Source organism: Equus quagga, chromosome 12 (assembly GCF_021613505.1).
Source record: "Equus quagga isolate Etosha38 chromosome 12, UCLA_HA_Equagga_1.0, whole genome shotgun sequence".
Lineage (NCBI taxonomy): Eukaryota > Metazoa > Chordata > Mammalia > Perissodactyla > Equidae > Equus > Equus quagga.
In genome coordinates, this window is record NC_060278.1 from 4130121 (window position 1) to 4149548 (window position 19428).

The 19428-nt window shown below is 33.0% G+C and overlaps 1 protein-coding gene across 1 annotated transcript in view; it reads right to left on the reverse strand.

The window, feature by feature from the left end:
* CCDC7 (coiled-coil domain containing 7) overlaps positions 1-19428 on the reverse strand; it is a 485718-nt gene that overhangs the window by 378001 nt on the left and 88289 nt on the right. The window contains exons 9-11 of the mRNA XM_046679053.1: positions 10307-10382; positions 1518-1548; positions 981-1070 (exon numbers count right to left, since the gene is read on the reverse strand). Coding sequence (XP_046535009.1) covers positions 981-1070; positions 1518-1548; positions 10307-10382 — 197 coding nt within the window. The remainder of the gene's footprint in view (positions 1-980; positions 1071-1517; positions 1549-10306; positions 10383-19428) is intronic.

Consider the following 19428-nt stretch of genomic DNA (forward strand, 5'->3'; position numbering starts at 1 on the left):
ACAACTACCAATCATCATTTGGCAGTCAAGGACAGCAATCAAATGTGGCTTTTGATCATTAAAATTGGTTGTCTACAAAAATAAAATTATTAAGAGAGATAAGTTAGGAAAGGAAGACTACTTTGGAAGAAAATTGTTTTATTTGTTATTAGAAATCCTGACTTTGGCATAATTCTATAGCCATTTATTCTCTTCCCATCATCCTATTACACCGATTCCCTTCTCTGAAAACAGACTCTCTCTCAGACCTCTTGGCCACTACCCTAGTGTAGATACTAGTTGGAACTATTCCTAATTGAACATATGTGATAGCCCTGATCTTATATTTAATGTCTGTGTAGGATCACTGCTTCTCTAACTGAGTAAGTGACAAAGTTCCTAGTAATACTTCTGCTTCCTCCTCTAGGAAGGAAGAAATATCAAGTAATCAACATTAGTGGATTTGAGAGTATTTTCCTTCATTTTATGTTGATCTTAGGTTGAAACATACATCCTATGTTTTTACATGGTTAATAAAAATTCACTTCTAATTCATTTGACTTTGTTGTCTATAGTTTGAAATGTATTAGCTATATAAAAATGGCAAAAGAGAAAGAAAAAGGAAAACACTTTATTTTTGGTATTTATACACACTCTACTTGGTATAGTGAACTGGGACACACACATTACATAATTTCAAAGAATACAATAACATTTATTTAAAATATATTTGAAAACCCTAATTCATTGATATTTTAATAAAGTTAAATATTTGACCTAGAAATGTCTTTTGTAATGTTTAAATTCTAAGTCTGTTTTTCATAGCATTCTTTTGGTTTTCACAGTTAATACCATAATTTAGAATATAGCATTATTTTATTTTTTAAAGCATAGCTGCTACCAATTATTAATATAGATAATGTATTGTAAAACATTTAAATATATCTTTTATTCCATGCTAAAATAATAAGGCTGTGTGCCATTTTCAGATTTTAACTTACCTCCATATCCTTCAACTTTTGTAGTTCATTTTCCAGCAACAATTTCTCTTCTGATAACACTTGGAAATCACTTTGCATCTGTTTATATTTCTAAAAACAAATATTATAATTTTAATAACAATGAAAAACAAACGTCTCAATGTAGACAAGTTATTTGGGTACTTAATTATTAAAGTAAGAAAGTCTTCATTAACTCATGAAAATAATATCTTTGGTATTAATCTGGATAGCGAAGCTATAATTGGGGCTGAAAGAGGCAAAGGAACTGGAAGTGAGAATGAATGGAAGTTTAGAAGACTGTGAGACATTATAGTTCAATATTTCAGAAGTGGAGTGTTTCTGAGTGATAATAAAGTCTAGTAAAATCAAAAGAATAGACAAAGCTTTCTAGCTCACATATGCATAGAAATCTCTTCAGTAAAATGAGTAAGTATTGAATCTTTATTTAAGATCATGTATCCTGACAATTTCTAGAATCTACCAACATTGTCAAGGGCAAGGTGTAATTTCAAACTGAGAGTGCTGTACTATACTTACAGCCTCTAACAAACTTTGATCATTCATAGCTCTGAAAAACAAAACAAAAATATCTATAATGTATTATAACTTTACATTTATATTTTTATTTACATACTTATACCTTTCTTTATAAAAAATTTAAAATAAAACAAATAAAGTTAGAGAACACTCTGACCACCATTCAAAAAATCCAATGCTTTCCCCAGACATATCATTAGATTGCTGCGTATCTTTCCAAAATTTATTCCATGCATTTATACAATATTGCATGTACCTATTTGATTGTATAATTTTTGTTAGCAGGTCGTATGTCTGTTTTGTTTTCTTTTTCACATAAATGATATCACTGTATATATTGTTCTTAACTTATTTTTTCACTTAATACAATGTCTGAGATCTATTTATATTGATAAATGTAGTTCTATCTCACCCCTTTAAATAAAATACCACTTCTTATTCCATAACAGGATTTGGAAAACTTTTTCTGTAAAGAGCAAGATAGTAAATATTTCAGACTTTGCAAGCCAGATGATCTCTGTTACTACTACCCAATCCTGCAAAAGCAGCTATGGATGACAGGTAACAAGAACGGGTGTGGCTAGATTTAACTCAAGGGCTGCAGTTTGCTGACAACTGTTCCATAGTATGGATAAACTATAGATTTTTTCTTGACAAATGAGTTGTTTATTTATTATAATAAAAAATTTTTAAAGCTTTAAGATATAATTAAATACCATACAATTCACTCATTTAAAGTGTACATTTCAATGGCTTTTAAAATATTCACCAAGTTGGCAACTATTACCACTTCTAATTTCAGTATATTTTAATTACCTCAAACAGAAACTCTGTACCCATAAGCAGTCACTCCCCATTCTTCCCAGCACTGCCCCAGCCCTGGTAGCCACTAATCTACTTTCTGTCTCTATAGATTTGCCTACTCCAGATAGTCCAGATAAATAGAATTATACAATATGTGGTCTTTTGCGACTGGTTTGTTACACTTAGCATAACGTTTTCAAGGTTCATCCAGGTTGTAGCATGTTTCAGCACTTTGTTCCTTTTCATCGCCAAGTAATATTCCATTGTATGGATATACACATTTTACTTACCCATTCATCAGTTTATGAACATTTGGGTTGTTTCTACTTTTTGGTTATTATGCATACTGTTACTCTGAACATCCATTTACAAGTTTTTGTGTAAACATATGTTTTCATTTCTCTCAGGTATAAACCTAGAAATAGAATTTCTGGATCATATGTTAACTCTATATTTAACACTTTGAGAAACTGACAAACTGATTTCCATAGCAGATGTACCACTTAAATTCTCACAAGCAATGTACAAGGTCCCAATTCCTCCAAATCCTTGCCAACAACTGTTATTATCTGTCTTTTCTTATTATAGCCATCCTCATGGGTGTGAAGTGGTATATCACTGTAGTTTTGATTTGTAATTCCCTAATGATTAATGATGTTGAGCATTTTTTCATGTATTTATTGACCATGTGTACATATTGTTTTGGAAAATGTCTATTCATATTATTTGCCCATTTTTAATTGGGTTATTTATCTTTTTATTATTGAGTTATAAGAGTTCTTTATATATTCTGGATACAAGTCTCATCAAATATATAATTTTTGAATAGTTTTCATATTCTATGGGTTGTCTTTTCACCCTCTTGACCCTCATTTGCAGCAGAAAAGTCTTTAATCTTTATGAAGTTCAATTTGTCTATTTTTTTCTTTTGCTGGTAGTGCTTTTGGTGTCCTATTTAAGAAACCATTGCCTAACTCAAGCTCATAAAGATTTTCTCCTATGTTTCTTCTAAGAGGTTTATAGTTTTAGCTCTTAAATTTATGTCTTTGATAATTTTGAGTTAAATTTAGTGCATGGCATGAAGAAAAGATCCAACTTTATTCTTTTGCATGTGCATATCCAGTTATCCAAGTACCAGTTGTTAAAAAGACTATTCTTTCCCCCATTGAATTGTATCGATCTCCTTGTTTAAAATCAATTGACTATAAATGTAAGGGTTTATTTCTGGACATTCACTTCTACTACATTGATCTATATATAGGTTTATCCTTATGCCAATACCACATTGTCTTGATTACTATAGCTTTGTTTTGTTTGAAAATCAATTAAGTGTGAGTCCTCCAACTTTGTTCTTCTTCCTAAGATTTCTTTGGCTATTTTGGATTCCTTGTATTTCCACATGAATTTTAGGATCAGCGTGTCAATTCACGCAAAAACAAAGTTGGAATTTTGATATAGAGTACATTGAATCTGTAAATCAATTTGGGGAGTACTGCCATTTTAAGATTCTTAAATCTAACAGTCCATGAAAATGGGATGTCTACTTGTTTATTTAGGTCTTCTTTAAGTTCTTTCAATGATGTTTTGTAGTTTTCAGTGCAAAAATCTTACACTTCTTTTGTTAACTTCATTCTCATTCTCTTTGCTGTCACTGTAAATGGAATTGTTATCTTTATTTCATTTTTGGAATGTTCATTGCTAGTGTATTAGTTTCCTAGGGCTGCTGTAACAAAGTATCACAATCTGGGCGACTTAAAACAACAGTTTATCCTCTCACAGTTCTGGAGACTATAAATCTAAACTTAAGGTCTTGGTAACTCCATGATCCCTCTGAAATCTCTGGGGGAGGATCCTTCTTTGCCTCTTCCAGCTTCTAGTAGTCCCTGGCATTCTTTGGACTGTGGCAGCATAATTCCAATCTCGGCCTCCAGGGCTGTCTTCCCTCTGTGTGTATCTCTCTTATCCAATTATTTTAAGGATACCAGTCATATTATACTAAGGGCCCATCCCACCCCAGTATGACCTCATCTTAACTAATTACATCTACAATGACCCTGTTTCTAAATAAGTTCATTCTGAGGCACTGGAGTTAGAGCTTCAACATACAGTTTGGGGGACACAATTCTACCCATAATAGCTAGTGTGTAAAAGTACAATTGATTTTTATTTATGTATCTTGTATATTGCAACCTTGATGAATTCATTCATTTCTTCTAACAGTTTTCAGTGGATGCCTGAGGATTTTCTATACACAAGATCATGACATCTGCAAAAAGTGGTAGTTTTATCTCTTCCTTTCCAGTCTGAACATCTTTCATTTCCTTTTCTTCTTTAATTTCCCTGGCTAGAACCTCTACTAGAAGCAGTAAGAATGTCCTCTTTTGTTCCTGATCTTAGAGACAATGTATTAATTCTTTTCACCATTAAGTATGATGTTAGCTATGAGTTTTCATAGATAGCCTCCATCAAATTAAGGAAGTTCCCTTCTATTCATAGTTTGTGGAGTATTTTTTACCATGAAATTGTATTATATTTTGTCAAATGTTCATGCGACTTTATTTCTCCATTATTCAATCAACATCATGTATTATATTAATTGATATTTGCATTTTAAGCCAACCTTGCATTCCTGGGATAAATCCCACTTGTTTGTGGTGTACAACTCACTTTATATGTTGCTGGATTTTATTTGCTAGTGCTATGCTGAGAATTTCTGCATTTATATTTGTAACATATTGGTCTGCAGTTTTCTTGTGATATGGTCTGGTTTTAGTAGCAGAATAATACTAGTCTCACAGAATGAGGTGAGAAGTGTTGACTCCTTCCACTTTTTGGAAAAGTTTGTGAAGAGATGGTATTAATTCCTCTTTAAATATTTGATAGAATTCACCAGTGAAGCCATCTGGCCCGAGCATTTCCTAGTGGAAAATATTTTAATTACAAATTAAATCTCTTTACTTGTTACAGTTTCACTCAGATTTTCTAGTTCTTCTTGAATCAGTTCAGTTTGTATTTTTCTAGGAATTTGTCTATATCATGTAAGTTATCTAATTTGTTGTCATACAGTTGTTCATAGTATTACCATAAGATCCTTTTACCATAGATTATTGAGCCATACTCCTACTAACAGGAGTTGAAATTCTTTCTCGTTTCTGCTGTTATCACAGTGATGCGATAAATTTCTTTTGATATAAGCCTCCTTGAGTATATTCCTTTCTCTGGGGTAGATTAAAAGAGGTTTGCTTTTTTAGGGAAATATAAAAGAGGTATAATAAGGTATACATTTTTGTTGTTATTATTAAATAAACTCTGCTAAATTGTACTTGAAAGTAGGCAACTCCTATTTACTAGCATTTTAAGATTATTGATTATACTACATCTCTGTCAAGACTTGATATTAGAAAACTTTTACTTTTTGTTAAACTGATAGGGGAAAAAATATATTGTTGCTGTTTTGCTTTGCCACTTCCCTGACCGAGCATCTCCTAACATGTTTATTGGCCACTGTTTTGTCTCTTCCTTAAGTTATATATATATATAGATAGATAGATAGATAGATAGATAGATAGATACTTTGCCTATTTTTTGAGGGCTGTTTGCCTTTTTTATGGAATTATATATTATTGTCATTCCTTCTTTCTATTGTATATGCACAAATATTTTCTCCCAGTCCAGTGTTTATCATTTAACTTGGTTCATTTTTGAACAAGGTGTTTTTAATTTTGATAGAGCCAGATGCCTTCCATATATTTATAATTTTGTTTTCTTACATTTTGGTCTGTAATCAACATTAAATTTAGTTTTTTGAATGATGTGAAGTAAGACTTTGTCATTATTCTTTAGCCAAATGCCCTTGCCAGTGCCCTAGTTGGCCAATTAAATTCATTCAAGACTTTGAATTTACCATGTTGGAGCTATGGTGACTTCACCTTTGACATAATCTAACTACCTGTGATACATGTTCCTGGGCTAAAAAACAGTTTGGAAGACAAGACAGCCTACTATCCTTCCTTCTGACTCCTATGCCTCCTTATAAACATCATAATGGATTTCTTAATAGGCCTGCTTTCCTGTCAGGAGCACACATGATTCTGGTGATGTACAATGTTGTCACCAATGTTGCCATCCCCAAGACTGGACACCAGCTCTAAGCACTCTGTTCACCAAAGAGGTCTTATGCCTTCACAAACCATCCTACAATTCAATCTTTAATTACAGTCCCAATTTGTCCCATAATTGAAGAAATAAACTTTCAAGGTCCTCTGGGTCTATGCTTACTAGCCCATTTCCCACTACCCACGGACCAACAGCTAGACAACGTTATTGACCAGATCCTGAAGGACAGGTCTATTAGGTCCCCCAAAGACCAGCATGATTGTCCTATCCTGCTGCTCTATAATTCACGCATAATAATAAAATACAATCATTTTTTCCTATATGTTATCCTATATTAATGTGGATTTCATCCCATTACATCTGCTCACCACTGGGCAGCTCAGAAGTAGATACCACTGCTATTTCTGGGAACTCCCCTTCCTGCACCCCTCTGAATCAATATAGTTCCTGAGAGAGCTTACATAACCATAAGCCTTTGACTAGAATTGACTGGTCCATAAATGGGCACTTTTCTCTATCTGTAATAATGATTTTCTCACCTAGGACTATTAGACTTGGGAAATTCAAATACTATCCCTCAGAATGACTAAAACTGAAGATTAAAGCTTAGGAATTGTCAGCAGTCATGGCTTCCCACCCATGGGCAAAAAATAAATGAAGAAGAAAACAGAAGGAATGAAGAGGTCTGCGATAGGAGAAAATGAAGCTCACACAGAGAAAAACAATATCTTGATGATGTTCAAGTTCTAATTTATACTTGTTTCTGAGATTGAGCCATACTGCTTCAATACATTCAGTGAGAGGCTCAGACTCTTTATAATAAAATCTGTCTTTTGCTCAGACTAATTTTAGTTGGGATTTTGTCCCAAAAACTCAGTCACATGGTGGAATTTTAATAAATACAGGACGTCCTAAAAGCTTTAGTGTAGTTCTAAGCTCCACTGACTTCAGAAGTAGAAAGCTACAAACTTAAAAAATTAAACATTTGAAAGTTTAATTAATTCCATTTCCTTTACATAGTTTTGTGAATTTTGAACAATATAGTCATGCACCTCATAATGATGTTTCAGTCAACAATGGATCGCATATAAGATGATGGTCCCACAAGATTAGTGCCATATAGCCTAAGTGTGTAGTAGGCTATACCATCTAGGTTTGTGTAAGTACATTCTATGTTGTTCACACAATAACTAAATCTCCTAACCATGCATTTCTCAGAACATATCCCTGTCGTCAATGCATGACTGTAAATTAATTTTGTTTTAGTAAATCTGATTGAATATGGAAAATGCTGACCCAAACAAAAAAATTTTAACTGAAAAAAACCTTTTAAATTATTATCCAAAAATTTTTAAGTAAGTGCAAAAGAAATATCCATAATCAAATTTTGAAATAGTGTTTTCTGAAAAGTTGTATCTGTATAGTTCTGAAGTTATTAAAGCTTAAAACCCACTAAGACTTTTGCCAAACCCTGTATTTATTTTAACAGAATGTTAAAGGATGTAACTGTAACAAGTTGTTAAATGGAGGGATCAACTGAGACTCTAAGCCCCCAGTATCACATATCAAAGTAATAGGTGAGACATATGACCATTAGCACTTGAAAAAAAAAGTAGGCAGTCAAGACAGAGCACTAAAACCTTTCACTGACACGGACATTATAAAAAGGTCAGGAAAGAAGACTTAAAGAGCATTTCTTTGCAAAGAGCTATTGGGTGGCTTGAGTCCTATCCAAACCATTAAGGGAGGGATAGATATGCTTGCCCTTATCTCAAGCCCCAGTGAGAGGCACTGTAAAAAGAATCCTCAGAAAACCTGGTGTGTGTTATCTGCAGTTATGGCGAAGGAAGGCAGTGACAGTGGACCTTTCCTGTATACCTTAGCTTTCTTCCCTCCGTTCCCAAACACATGGAAAACAAAAACTACAACTAGTTAGTGGGAAAAGAGGTAATGAAAGAGAAAAGTTAACCACAGCCCCAGCATGCTCAGCTGGAGTAATAGGGTGGGGCGAGGGGAAGAAAAGTCTTAACTTCAAATGAAAATTAAAATATTGATTGTAATATTTGACATGGAATTGTAATTTTCCATTTAGGAGAGTGCTTATACAGTAAATGTAAATTAATTATTATCTAAGAATGATCAGAAAAGTCATTGTACTGCCCTAGTTTTAACCAGGGGTGGGGGAAAATTTAGCCCCAATTAGCAAAAATAAATGAACGCAAGGTATCCAAAAGAAAGCTGCTGTGTGATTTCATTCTATAAGACACGCTTTTTCAACATACCAGTTGTGTAACTAATATAACCTAACCACCTGAAAGACTGGTAGATCATCCACAGTGGCATTCAGGATACTTCTTGCTACACAAAGAAACATACAAAGCATATTCCAACCAGAGAATTGTAGAAAGTTTATTCTGGATATAAGACAATTCAATTTGGAAATCCTCTCCTTTATAGTAACCACTTCAGCTAGTCCACTGCTTTCTGTTATGCCCAGGAGTTCTAAAACCACTTATAACTAGCACCAACAGTCTAATATAAGAAGCTAGAATAAATAATAGTCTAGATGTCTGCTTTAATACTCTGGTCCAGTGGAAAGAATACTCATGGAAACCAGCCTCCTACTTTAAGAATGCTCTTAGAACATGTTAAAGCTTTCATCTGACAAAGCTGTGCAAGTTCTGACCCTACCCTTCCGATAAGGAGGATTCTAATGAGATAGAAGGGAAAAAAGTGAAACAGGGCCTAACTCAGTTACGTCCCAATACCTGACCACCAATTAATGCAAGCCATAAGTCCTTTATTTCTGTTTTTAGCAGCTGCCCAGGATATCCTTTATTTCACATTTGATCTGTTACTCTCTTCTATTCATTCTTAATCACTGGATTTGATAATTAGACATTCTGATCATGAAAAATTTCCTAATTTTCAATGTTGACTCTAAACAAAACTTTTTGAAAACACTGTTATATGAACTTTTATTAATATATGTTTTATTTTAATTTAAAATATTTAAAATAAGAATTATATGAGTTTGCAAAGAATTATAACTAAATGAAAAGTATATACACAAACTACATTTTGAATTGTAATTTTTTTTAATTTTTAAACATTGTGGTAAAATAACATAAAATTTACCATCTACATTTCTAAGTGTACAGTTCAATACTGTTAAGTACATTCACATTATTATACAACCAATCACCAGAACTCTTTTCATCTTTTAAAACTGAAACTCTATACCCATTAAACAACTCCCCATTTCCCCTCCCCCAAGGCCCTGGCAACCACCGTTCTACTTTCTGTCCCTATGAATTTGATTACTCTAGCTACCTCATATAAGTGAAATCATACAATTTTGTCTTTTTTGACTGGCTTATTTCACTCAGCATAGTGTCCACAAGGTTCATTCTTGTAGCATATGTCAGAATTTCCTTCCTTTTTAAGACTGAATAATGTTCAATTATATGTATATATCGCATTTTCTTTATCCATTCATCCTTTCTTGGACACTTGGGTTGCTTCCATCTCTTTGCTACTGTGTATAATGCTATAGTGAACATAGGTATTCAAGACCCTGATTTCAATTTTGGGGAGTATATACCCAGAAATGGAATTTCTGTATCATATAGGAATTGCATTTTTAATTTTTTGGGAAACTGACATACTGTTTTCCATTGTAGCTATACTACTTTACATTCTGAATGATTAAAATTTTAAATTTTAGAGCTATACACATCATAAAAATTGACGTAAGAACATTAAATATTTTTAACAGTGGTCTTATTTTCTTCTCTATGTTTCTAATTTTTCTAAAATAAATGTGTACTTATTTTTATAATTGGAAAAAAGTCATTTTAAAAGCTTACCTCGTCAACATATTTGACTGTTTTTCAAATATTTTCAACATGGCATTCAATCGATTAGGCAGTGAATAAGAAGTTTCTATTGAAAAAAAGGAAAACATTTAAAGGTATTATTAATGACTGAAGCTACACCTCTATGCTGATATAACTCACTGCTATATGTGTGAGAACTAGACAAGCATAAAGAAGAGACAGCAGGGTCACATGAACAGTGAAGGAACAAAATGCTTATAAGAATAGTTACCATGTTATTAAAATACCAATTATGTGCAAGTCACTATGCTACTTTACATTCTCTTAATCCTCAACCCAGAAATGAAGATATTGTCACCATTTTCAAATAGAGAATTTGAGGCTAAGAGAGATGATATAACTTGATAAAAACTATGCATCTAATAAGTGACAAAACCGGACTGAGCTCCAGGATGTGTGACCTCCTTATGCTATAGCACATAAGAGGACTCTGGGATGCTAAGAGAGAACGATTTGGTTGCTGCTCCTAAGTCAACAATGTCTATGGGAAGAATATGACAACCCTGGTAAGTTTTCCAACTGAATCAAATAACTGTAAAGGTTACCTAAGATGCTACTTAAAAGAGAACCATCAGAATGAGGATACATAATAATCAATAAAGTTTCAAGGTAATAACACAAGACTCTTCAATCTTGTACACAAAAAGCATATGAGAGAAGACAGTCTCTGCACTAAGTTTGGTGCTAAACAAACAAAACATGATATGTACAAAGAAAATGTTAAATAACATGGAAGCATACCACAGTCCCTAAATATCAATTATATTTTTTCTATTCCACATGCCAAAAGAGTGGTATGGAAAATATAATAAACGTTTAGGAGCTGAGAAGAGAAAGGAGGAAGATAGAGATAAACTAAGCCTTAAAGAATGGATAGACTGTCATTGGAAAGAAAAGAGGAAAGGCAAACAATATTAAGCAAAGACAAGAAAAGTGGAAATGTGCAACATATATCAAGGGGACCAAATAAATCAAGTATATCAAGAAACCAAGTACACCAGCGAATTTGCTTTGGGAGGGTCAACACTCCTTAAAGAATCAAAGAGTATGCTGGGAGAAGCCAGCTTTGGAAGAATCAAATTTAGAATTTTTTATAGGCAAGAGAGAGTAAGGTGCTTGCATAAAAAAGCAATATAGTGTAGTAAACAATATTTTAAAATTAATCTGATAATAGCTTAGGACACGATTTAAAATTATGCCCTGAATATAGTAAATGATTACAAAGAACATCAACAGTTATTTCTGTTACAATTTGAAAATACAGTTCCCAGGAGCAGAAAAGGTCTTGCTCTGGACTAAATGTTTGTAGTCTCCTAAAATTCATACATTGAAACCCTAATCTACCATATAATGGTATTTGGTGACGAGGACTTTGAGAGGTAACTGGATCACGAGGCTCATGAGTTTGCTCCCTTTCTCTCTGCTCTCCATCATTGGAGGACACAGCAAAAAGATGGGCAACTGCAAAGCAGGAAGGCTCTCACCCAGACCTGACCATGTAGGAATCCTGATCTTAGGACTTCCCAGTCTCCAGAACTGTGAAAAATTAATTTCTGCTGTTTAAGCCACCCAGTCTATGGTAATTTGTTATAGCAGCCCGAACTGACCAGGACAGGCCCCTACCTATGACTGTACTAATTTAGGAATTTTAACTCAGTATCATAGAATGTACAGATGGGAACATTACACTTTCATTACTAGGCACAACAGCTTAGAGAATAATCGAAATGTTCTTTCTCAAGTTCTCATTATGAATAATTTAAAAACAGAAGAAAAGAGATAAGGATATCTATTATTACAGATCCTCTTCCAGAGAAGCATACTCCTGGTTGGCAAGGTGGCCTACAATGTAATTTTGAAGTAGCTGAAATGGTAAAAGGAGATTTAGTTGTTTGCTGTGTATTGTGGGGGGAGGAGAACCTCTTTTCTCTCTCTTATAAAAGCTGCAGTATTTTAATAATGAACTAATAAAAATTATTAATAATGAATGCATACTATTTATCAATGGACAGTTTTTTCCTCTTTGGAAAAGGTCGAAGAAACAGCCAGCATCTAGGATGCATATGCATAGATGGATTACAAAACTGGGAGAGAAATGTACACAAAGTGCTTTTATCTTGCTTTATTACTTAAATGTCAATGAAAACGTACCTAACCATTTGATGTAAAATTATCTTATTCTTTTTAAAGCTCCATAGTGGGGCTGCCCCAGTGGCGTATTGGTTAAGTTCAAGCACTCCGCTTCAGAAGCCCGGGTTTGTGGGTTCAGACCCTAGGAGCAGACCTACACCACTCATGAAATCAGACAAAAAAAGGAAATAAAGGCATCCAAATTAGAACAGAAGAAGTAAAATTGTGACTGTTGGCAGCTCACATGATACTATATATGGAAAACCCTCAAGACTACACCAAAAAAACTGTCAGAACCAATAAATGGATTCAGTAAAGTTGCAGGATACAAAATTAATATACAGAAATCTTTTGCATTTCTATACAATAATAACAATCTATCAGAAAGAGAAACTAAGAAATTGCTATTTACAATTGCATCAAAAAGAATAAAATATCTAGAAATTAATTTAACTAAGAAGGTGAAAAGGTTATACTCTGAAAACTTAAGATATTGATGAAAGAAATTGAATATGACACAAATAAATGGAAAGATATACTGTGCTCATGGATGAAAAGAATTAATATTGTTAAAATGTCCGTACTATCCAAAGCAATTTACAGATTCAATGCAATCCCTATCAAAACACCAATGGCATTTTTCACAGAACTAGAACAAATAATCCTAAAATTTGTATGGAACCACAAAAGATCCTGAATAGCCAAAGCAATCTTGAGAAAGAAGAACAAAGCTAGAGGTATCACACTCCCTGATTTGAAACTATACTACAAAACTATAGTAACCAAAACAGATGGTACTGGCACAAAAACAGACACATAAATTAATGGAAGAGAATAGAGAGCCCAAAAATAAACCCACACTTATATGGTCAATTAATCTACAACAAAGGAGGCAAGAATAAAAAATGGAGAAAAGGCAGTCCCTTCAATAAATAATGTTAGGAAAACTGGACAGCTACATGCAAAAGAATGAAACTGGACCACTTTATTACACCATATACAAAAACAATCTCAAAATGAATTAAAGACTTAAATGTAAGACCTGAAACCATAAAACTTGTAGAAGAAAACATAGGCAGTAAACTCTTTGACATCATCTTAGCAATAATTTTTTTGGGTCTGTCTCCTTAGGCAAGGGCAACAAAAGTAAAAATAAACAAATGGGACTATATCAAACTAAAAAGCTTTTGACAGCAAAGGAAACCATCAACAAAATGAAAAGGCACCCTACTGAATGGGAAAAGATATTTGTAAATGATGCTTCTGGTAAGGGGTTAAGATCCAAAATATATATTTAACTGATACAAATTCAATATTAAAAAAACAATTAAATTAAAAATGGGCAAAGAATATGTCTGAATAGACATTTTCCAAAAGAAGACATACAGATGGCCAAGAGACACATGAAAATATGCCCAACATTACTACTCATCAGGGAGATGCAAATCAAAACCACAATGAGATATACCTTTACACCTGTCAGAATAGCTGTTATCAAAAAGACAATAGAGGGGCTGGCCCTGTGGCACAGCGGTTAAGTTTGTGCACTCCACTTTGGCTGCCTGGGGTTTGCTGGTTCAGATCGAGGGTGGGGACCTATACACTGCTCCTCAAGTCATGCTGTGACAGGCATCCTACATATAAAGTAGAGGAAGATGGGCACAGATGTTAGCTCAGGGCCAATCTTCCTCAGCAAAAACAGGAGGATTGGTGGCGAATGTTAGCTCGGGGCTAATCTTCCTGGAAAAAAGAAGAAGACAACAGATAATCATTAGTGAGGGTGTGGAGAAAAGGGAACCCTCATGCACTCTTAGTGGGAATGTAAATTGGTGCAGCCACTATCAAAAATTGTATGGAGGTTCCTCAAAAAATTAAAAACAGAACCACCACATGATCCAGCAATTCCACTTCTGAGTATTTACCCAAAGGAAAAAAAAAACACTAATTTGAAAAAATATATGCACCCCTATGTTCATTACAGCATTATTTACAATAGCCAAGATATGAAAGTGTCCATCAATAGACAAATGGATAAAGAAGATGTGGTATATATACTTAATAGGATATTACTCAGCCATAAAAAATAATGAAATCTTGCCATTTGTGACAATACAGATGGACCTGGAAGGTATTGTGCTAAGTGAAATAAGTCAACAGAGAAAAATAAATACCACATTATTTCACTTATATGTGGAATATAAAAACAAAACAATTAAACAAAGAAAACAGAAATAACTCCACCGATACAGAAAATAAACCAGTAGTTGCCAGAGGGGAGGAGGGTAGAGGGTTGGGCAAAATAGGTGGAGGGGATTAAGAGGTGCAAACTTCCCGTCATAAAATAAATAAATCACGGGTTGTGATATACAGCATAGGAAATATAGTCAATAAGATTGCAATAACTTTGTATGGTGACAGGTGGTTACTAGACTTACTATGGTGATCATTTTGTAATGTACGTAAGTGTCAAATCACTATGTCGCACACCTGAAACTGACATAATACTGTATGTCAACTATATTTCAATTAAAAAATAAAACAAAGGCACAGGTCCAATTTGTGGCCTCATTGTTATTCAGCTGGTCTACTTGTCTATCTTTATACTATACTTTATATACTTTACTTACACTATATCTTTATAATAATTATAGCCTTATAATAAGTCTCCCATCTTGGAAAATAAAATTTTTAAAAATGTCATTCACTAGTATCCAAAAAGATGAACCTCCTAGAGATAAATTTAACAAAACATTACAAGACCTTTTCTCTAAAAGTTTCAAAACCTTGTAAAAACAAAATAATGAAGATCTAAAAATGGAGATATAAAGTATTTTCATGTAATGAAAACCTCAATGATATTGAGACGTCACCTCTCCCCAAATTGATCTATATTTCCAACAAAATCCCAACAGCCTATTTTGTACAAATTGACATGTGCCTCTAAAATTTATATGGAAATGCAAAGGACTTAGAATAGTCCAAACAACTTTTAAAAGGAACAAAGTTGCAAGATTTACACTATTTTATTTCAAGACTTACTATGGAGCTAAATTAAATGAAGACAATATGGTAATGGCATTGAGATATACATAGAGTTAAATGAACATAATAGAGAGTGCAGAAACAAAGCCACACACATATATTCAATTGATTTTCAACAAGACTTCCAAGATAACTCAATGGGAAAAGGATAATCATTAAATGTATGGTGCTGAAACAAATGGAAAAAGAAAATTAATCTTGGCTTTTACTTCAAACTATTCACAAGAAATAATCTAAAATAGATCACTGACTTAAATGTAAAAACTAAAACTATAAAACTTATGGTAAAAAAATGTCTTCATGACATTGGGATGGCAAAGATTTCTTAAATAGAACATGAACAGCATGTACTATAGGAAAAAATCATTAAATTAGACTTCATAAAAATTAAAAATTCTTTCACGTCAAAGGACTCCATTAAGAAATTAAAAAGCAAGTTGCAAACTGGGAAAAATATTAACAATACTGTTATCTAATAAATGGGCTATCTCTAGTATATACATAGAATTCCTATAGGTGAATAATAAAGACAATCAACCCTATTAAAAATGAGCCAAAGTTTGGGACAGACACTTCACAAAAGAAGATATCTGAATGGTCAATAGCCACATGAAAAGATGCTTAACATAATTAGTCACCAGAGAAAAAGCCTAATGAGATGCCTCTACATAGCCAATATAACGGTTAATAAATATTCAGTAAGTACTCTGATGAACAATTTTAAAGTCATAAAAAATTGCCAAATTATAACCTTTAGAAGAAGTAGGATTTTTACTAAACACATTATTATCTTTACAGAATTTCTAGTGCTGTAAATAGAGAATGACTGTTAGAAATACAACCTAAAAATTATAACATTAATTTCTAAGGCCTACTTATCTTTTAATATTATCATCTGTCATCTAACTCCTTGAATATCTAGTTAAACTTTCACACAACCCTAATTCTGTGGCCCTGAGGGAGTCCCATTACTTCACTACAATTTTCAGGGGCTCTATAGCCTTACTTCCCCATGCTTCTGCCTCCATATTTCTGAGCCCACACATGCTGCTTAAGTAACTCCCCAAATCAATCTAAGTATGAAACCTAGAGACATTTTTTGTGAGTTTTAAATCTTAGCAGAAAATTTGGGACAACGTGAAGAAAATTACCTCTCAGGCAATAATTTATTCACTTAAGTGGCTCCACCCATCCAAACCTGATTTGATATTTTTTCTTCTTTCATCTCCGTAGAATAAATACATATTACAAGAGTCTACAAGAGTCTCATTCCAGCTTAAGGACACACATGCGTTGAAAGTAAAGGAATGGAAAAGATACTCCATGCAAATGGTAACCAAAAGAGAGCAGAAGTGGCTATACCTATATCAGATAAACAGAATTACACTCAAGAACTGTCACAAGAGAAAAAGAAGGTCATTACATAGTGTAAAGAGATTATTTTATCAAAAAGATATAACAATTGTAAATGAGTATATGCTCAACATTGAGCACTTTACATTTAACATAAATATTAACAGAACTGAAGGGAGAAATAGACAGAAATACAATAACAGTAGGGGACTTCAAACCCCATTTTCTACACTGGATAGATCATGCATGCAGAAAATTAACAAGGAAACAGTAGACTTGAAACACTATAGACCAAATAAACCACATACACAGAACATTCTATCTAACAGCAGCAGTATATACATTCTTCTCAAGTACACATGGATATTCTCCAAGATAGATCATATGATGGGCAACAAAGGAAGTCTTAAAATTTTTAAGAATATTGAAATCATATCTAGTATCTTTTCTGATGAAAATTGAAATGAGTAACAGGAGGAACACTAAATAACTCACAAATATGTGGAAATTAAACAACACATTCCTAAAAAACACTAGGTTAAAGAATAAATCAAAAAGGATATCAGAAAGCATCTTGAGACCAAAAAAAAACACAACATACCAAAACTTTTAAGATTCAGGGAAAGCAGTGGTAAGAGGGAAGTTCATAGCGATAACACCTACAATAAGAAAAATAAAGATGTCAAATAAATGACCTAAATATAAACATCAAGTAATTAGAAAAAGACACCAAAGTTAGCAGAAGGAAGGAAATAATAAATATAGAGCAGGAATAAATGAAAAAGAAACCAGAAAGACAATAGAAAAAAGCAAGGAAACTAAGTGTTGGTTTTTTGAAAAGATAAAATTCACAAACCTTTAGCTACACTAAGAAAAACAGAGAAAGGAATCAAATGGACAAAATTAAAATAAAAGAGGAGACATTACAACTGACAACAGAAATACAAAGGATTTTCCAACAAAATGGATAACCTAGAAGAAATGTATGTATAAATTCCTAGAAATGTACAACCTATCAAAATCGAAACATGAAGAAATAGAAAATATGAACAGACCAATAATGACTAAAAAGATTGTATCTGTAACTAAAAATATCCCAACAAAGAAAAGGCCAAGACCAGATGGTTTCACTGGTGAATTCCACCAAAGACTTAAAGAAGAATTAATGCAAATCTTTCTCAAATTCTTCTGAAAAAAAAAAGAAGAGGAAAGACCACTTCCAGACTCATTTTATGAGGCCAGCATTACCCTGATACCAAAGCCAGATAAGGATGCTATGAGAAAAGAAAACTATAGCTCATACTCCTGATAAATATAAATGCAAAAATTCTCAATAGAATATTGCAACTCTAATTCAACAGGATATTTTAAAAAATCATACACCATAATCAAGTGGAATTTATCCCTGAGATGCAAAGAAGGATCAACATAAATAAATCAATAAATGTGACACACCATATTAATAGAATGAATGGTAGAAATCAAATGATCCTCTCAATGGATGCAAGAAAAAGTGTTTGACAAAACTGAACACCCTTTCAACATAAAAGCTCCTGACATATTGAGAATAGAAGGAACATATCTCAACATAATAAATGACATATATGATAAACCCAGAGTTAATTTCATAATCAAGAGTGAAAACCTGAATGCTTTTCCTCTAAAATCAGGAACAACACAAGGGTGCCCACTCTAACCACTCCTATTTAACATAGTACTAGAAGTCCTAGCCACAGCAATTAGGCAAGAAAAAGAAATCAAAGAAACCGAAATCAGAAAGGAAAAAGTAAAACTGTCTTTGTCTGCTAGACACAATCTTATAGACAGAAAACTCCAAATACTTCACCAAAAATCAGTTAAAACTAATAAATAAATTTAGTAGAGTTCCAGGATATGAAATCAACATAGAAAAATCAGTTGCATTTCTATACACTAACAACAAAATACCTAAAGAGAAATTAAGAAAATAATCTCATTTACAATAGCATCAAAAACAATAAAATAACTTTACCCAAGGATGCAAAAGAATGAACTTTTTAACAATTTGAAAACAAAATTAAGGAAACAATCCCATTTTCAATAGTATTAAAAAGAATAAGAATCTCAGAATAAACTTAACCAAAGAGGCAACACTAGCACACTGAAAAACTATAAAATATTGCTGAAAGAAACTAAAGAAGACACAAATAAATGAAAAAACATCCATGTTTATAGATTGGAATATTTAATATTGTTAAACTACAGATAGTATCCAAAGTGATCTACACATTAAACACAATCTCTATGAAAAATCCAAAGGCATTTCTTGCAGAAATAGGAAAAAATTTCTAAAATTCATCTGGAATCTCAAGGGACCCTGAATAGCCAAAATAATCTGGGGAAAAAAAAACCAAGTTGGAAGCCTCATACTTCTTGATTTCAAAACATATTGCAAAGCTATAGTAATCAAAACAGTGTGATACTGGCATAAAGATAGAAAAATATTTCAATGGAACATAACAGAAAGCACAGAAATGAACCCTCACATAAATGATCAAATGATCTTTGACAAGGGTGCCAAGACAACA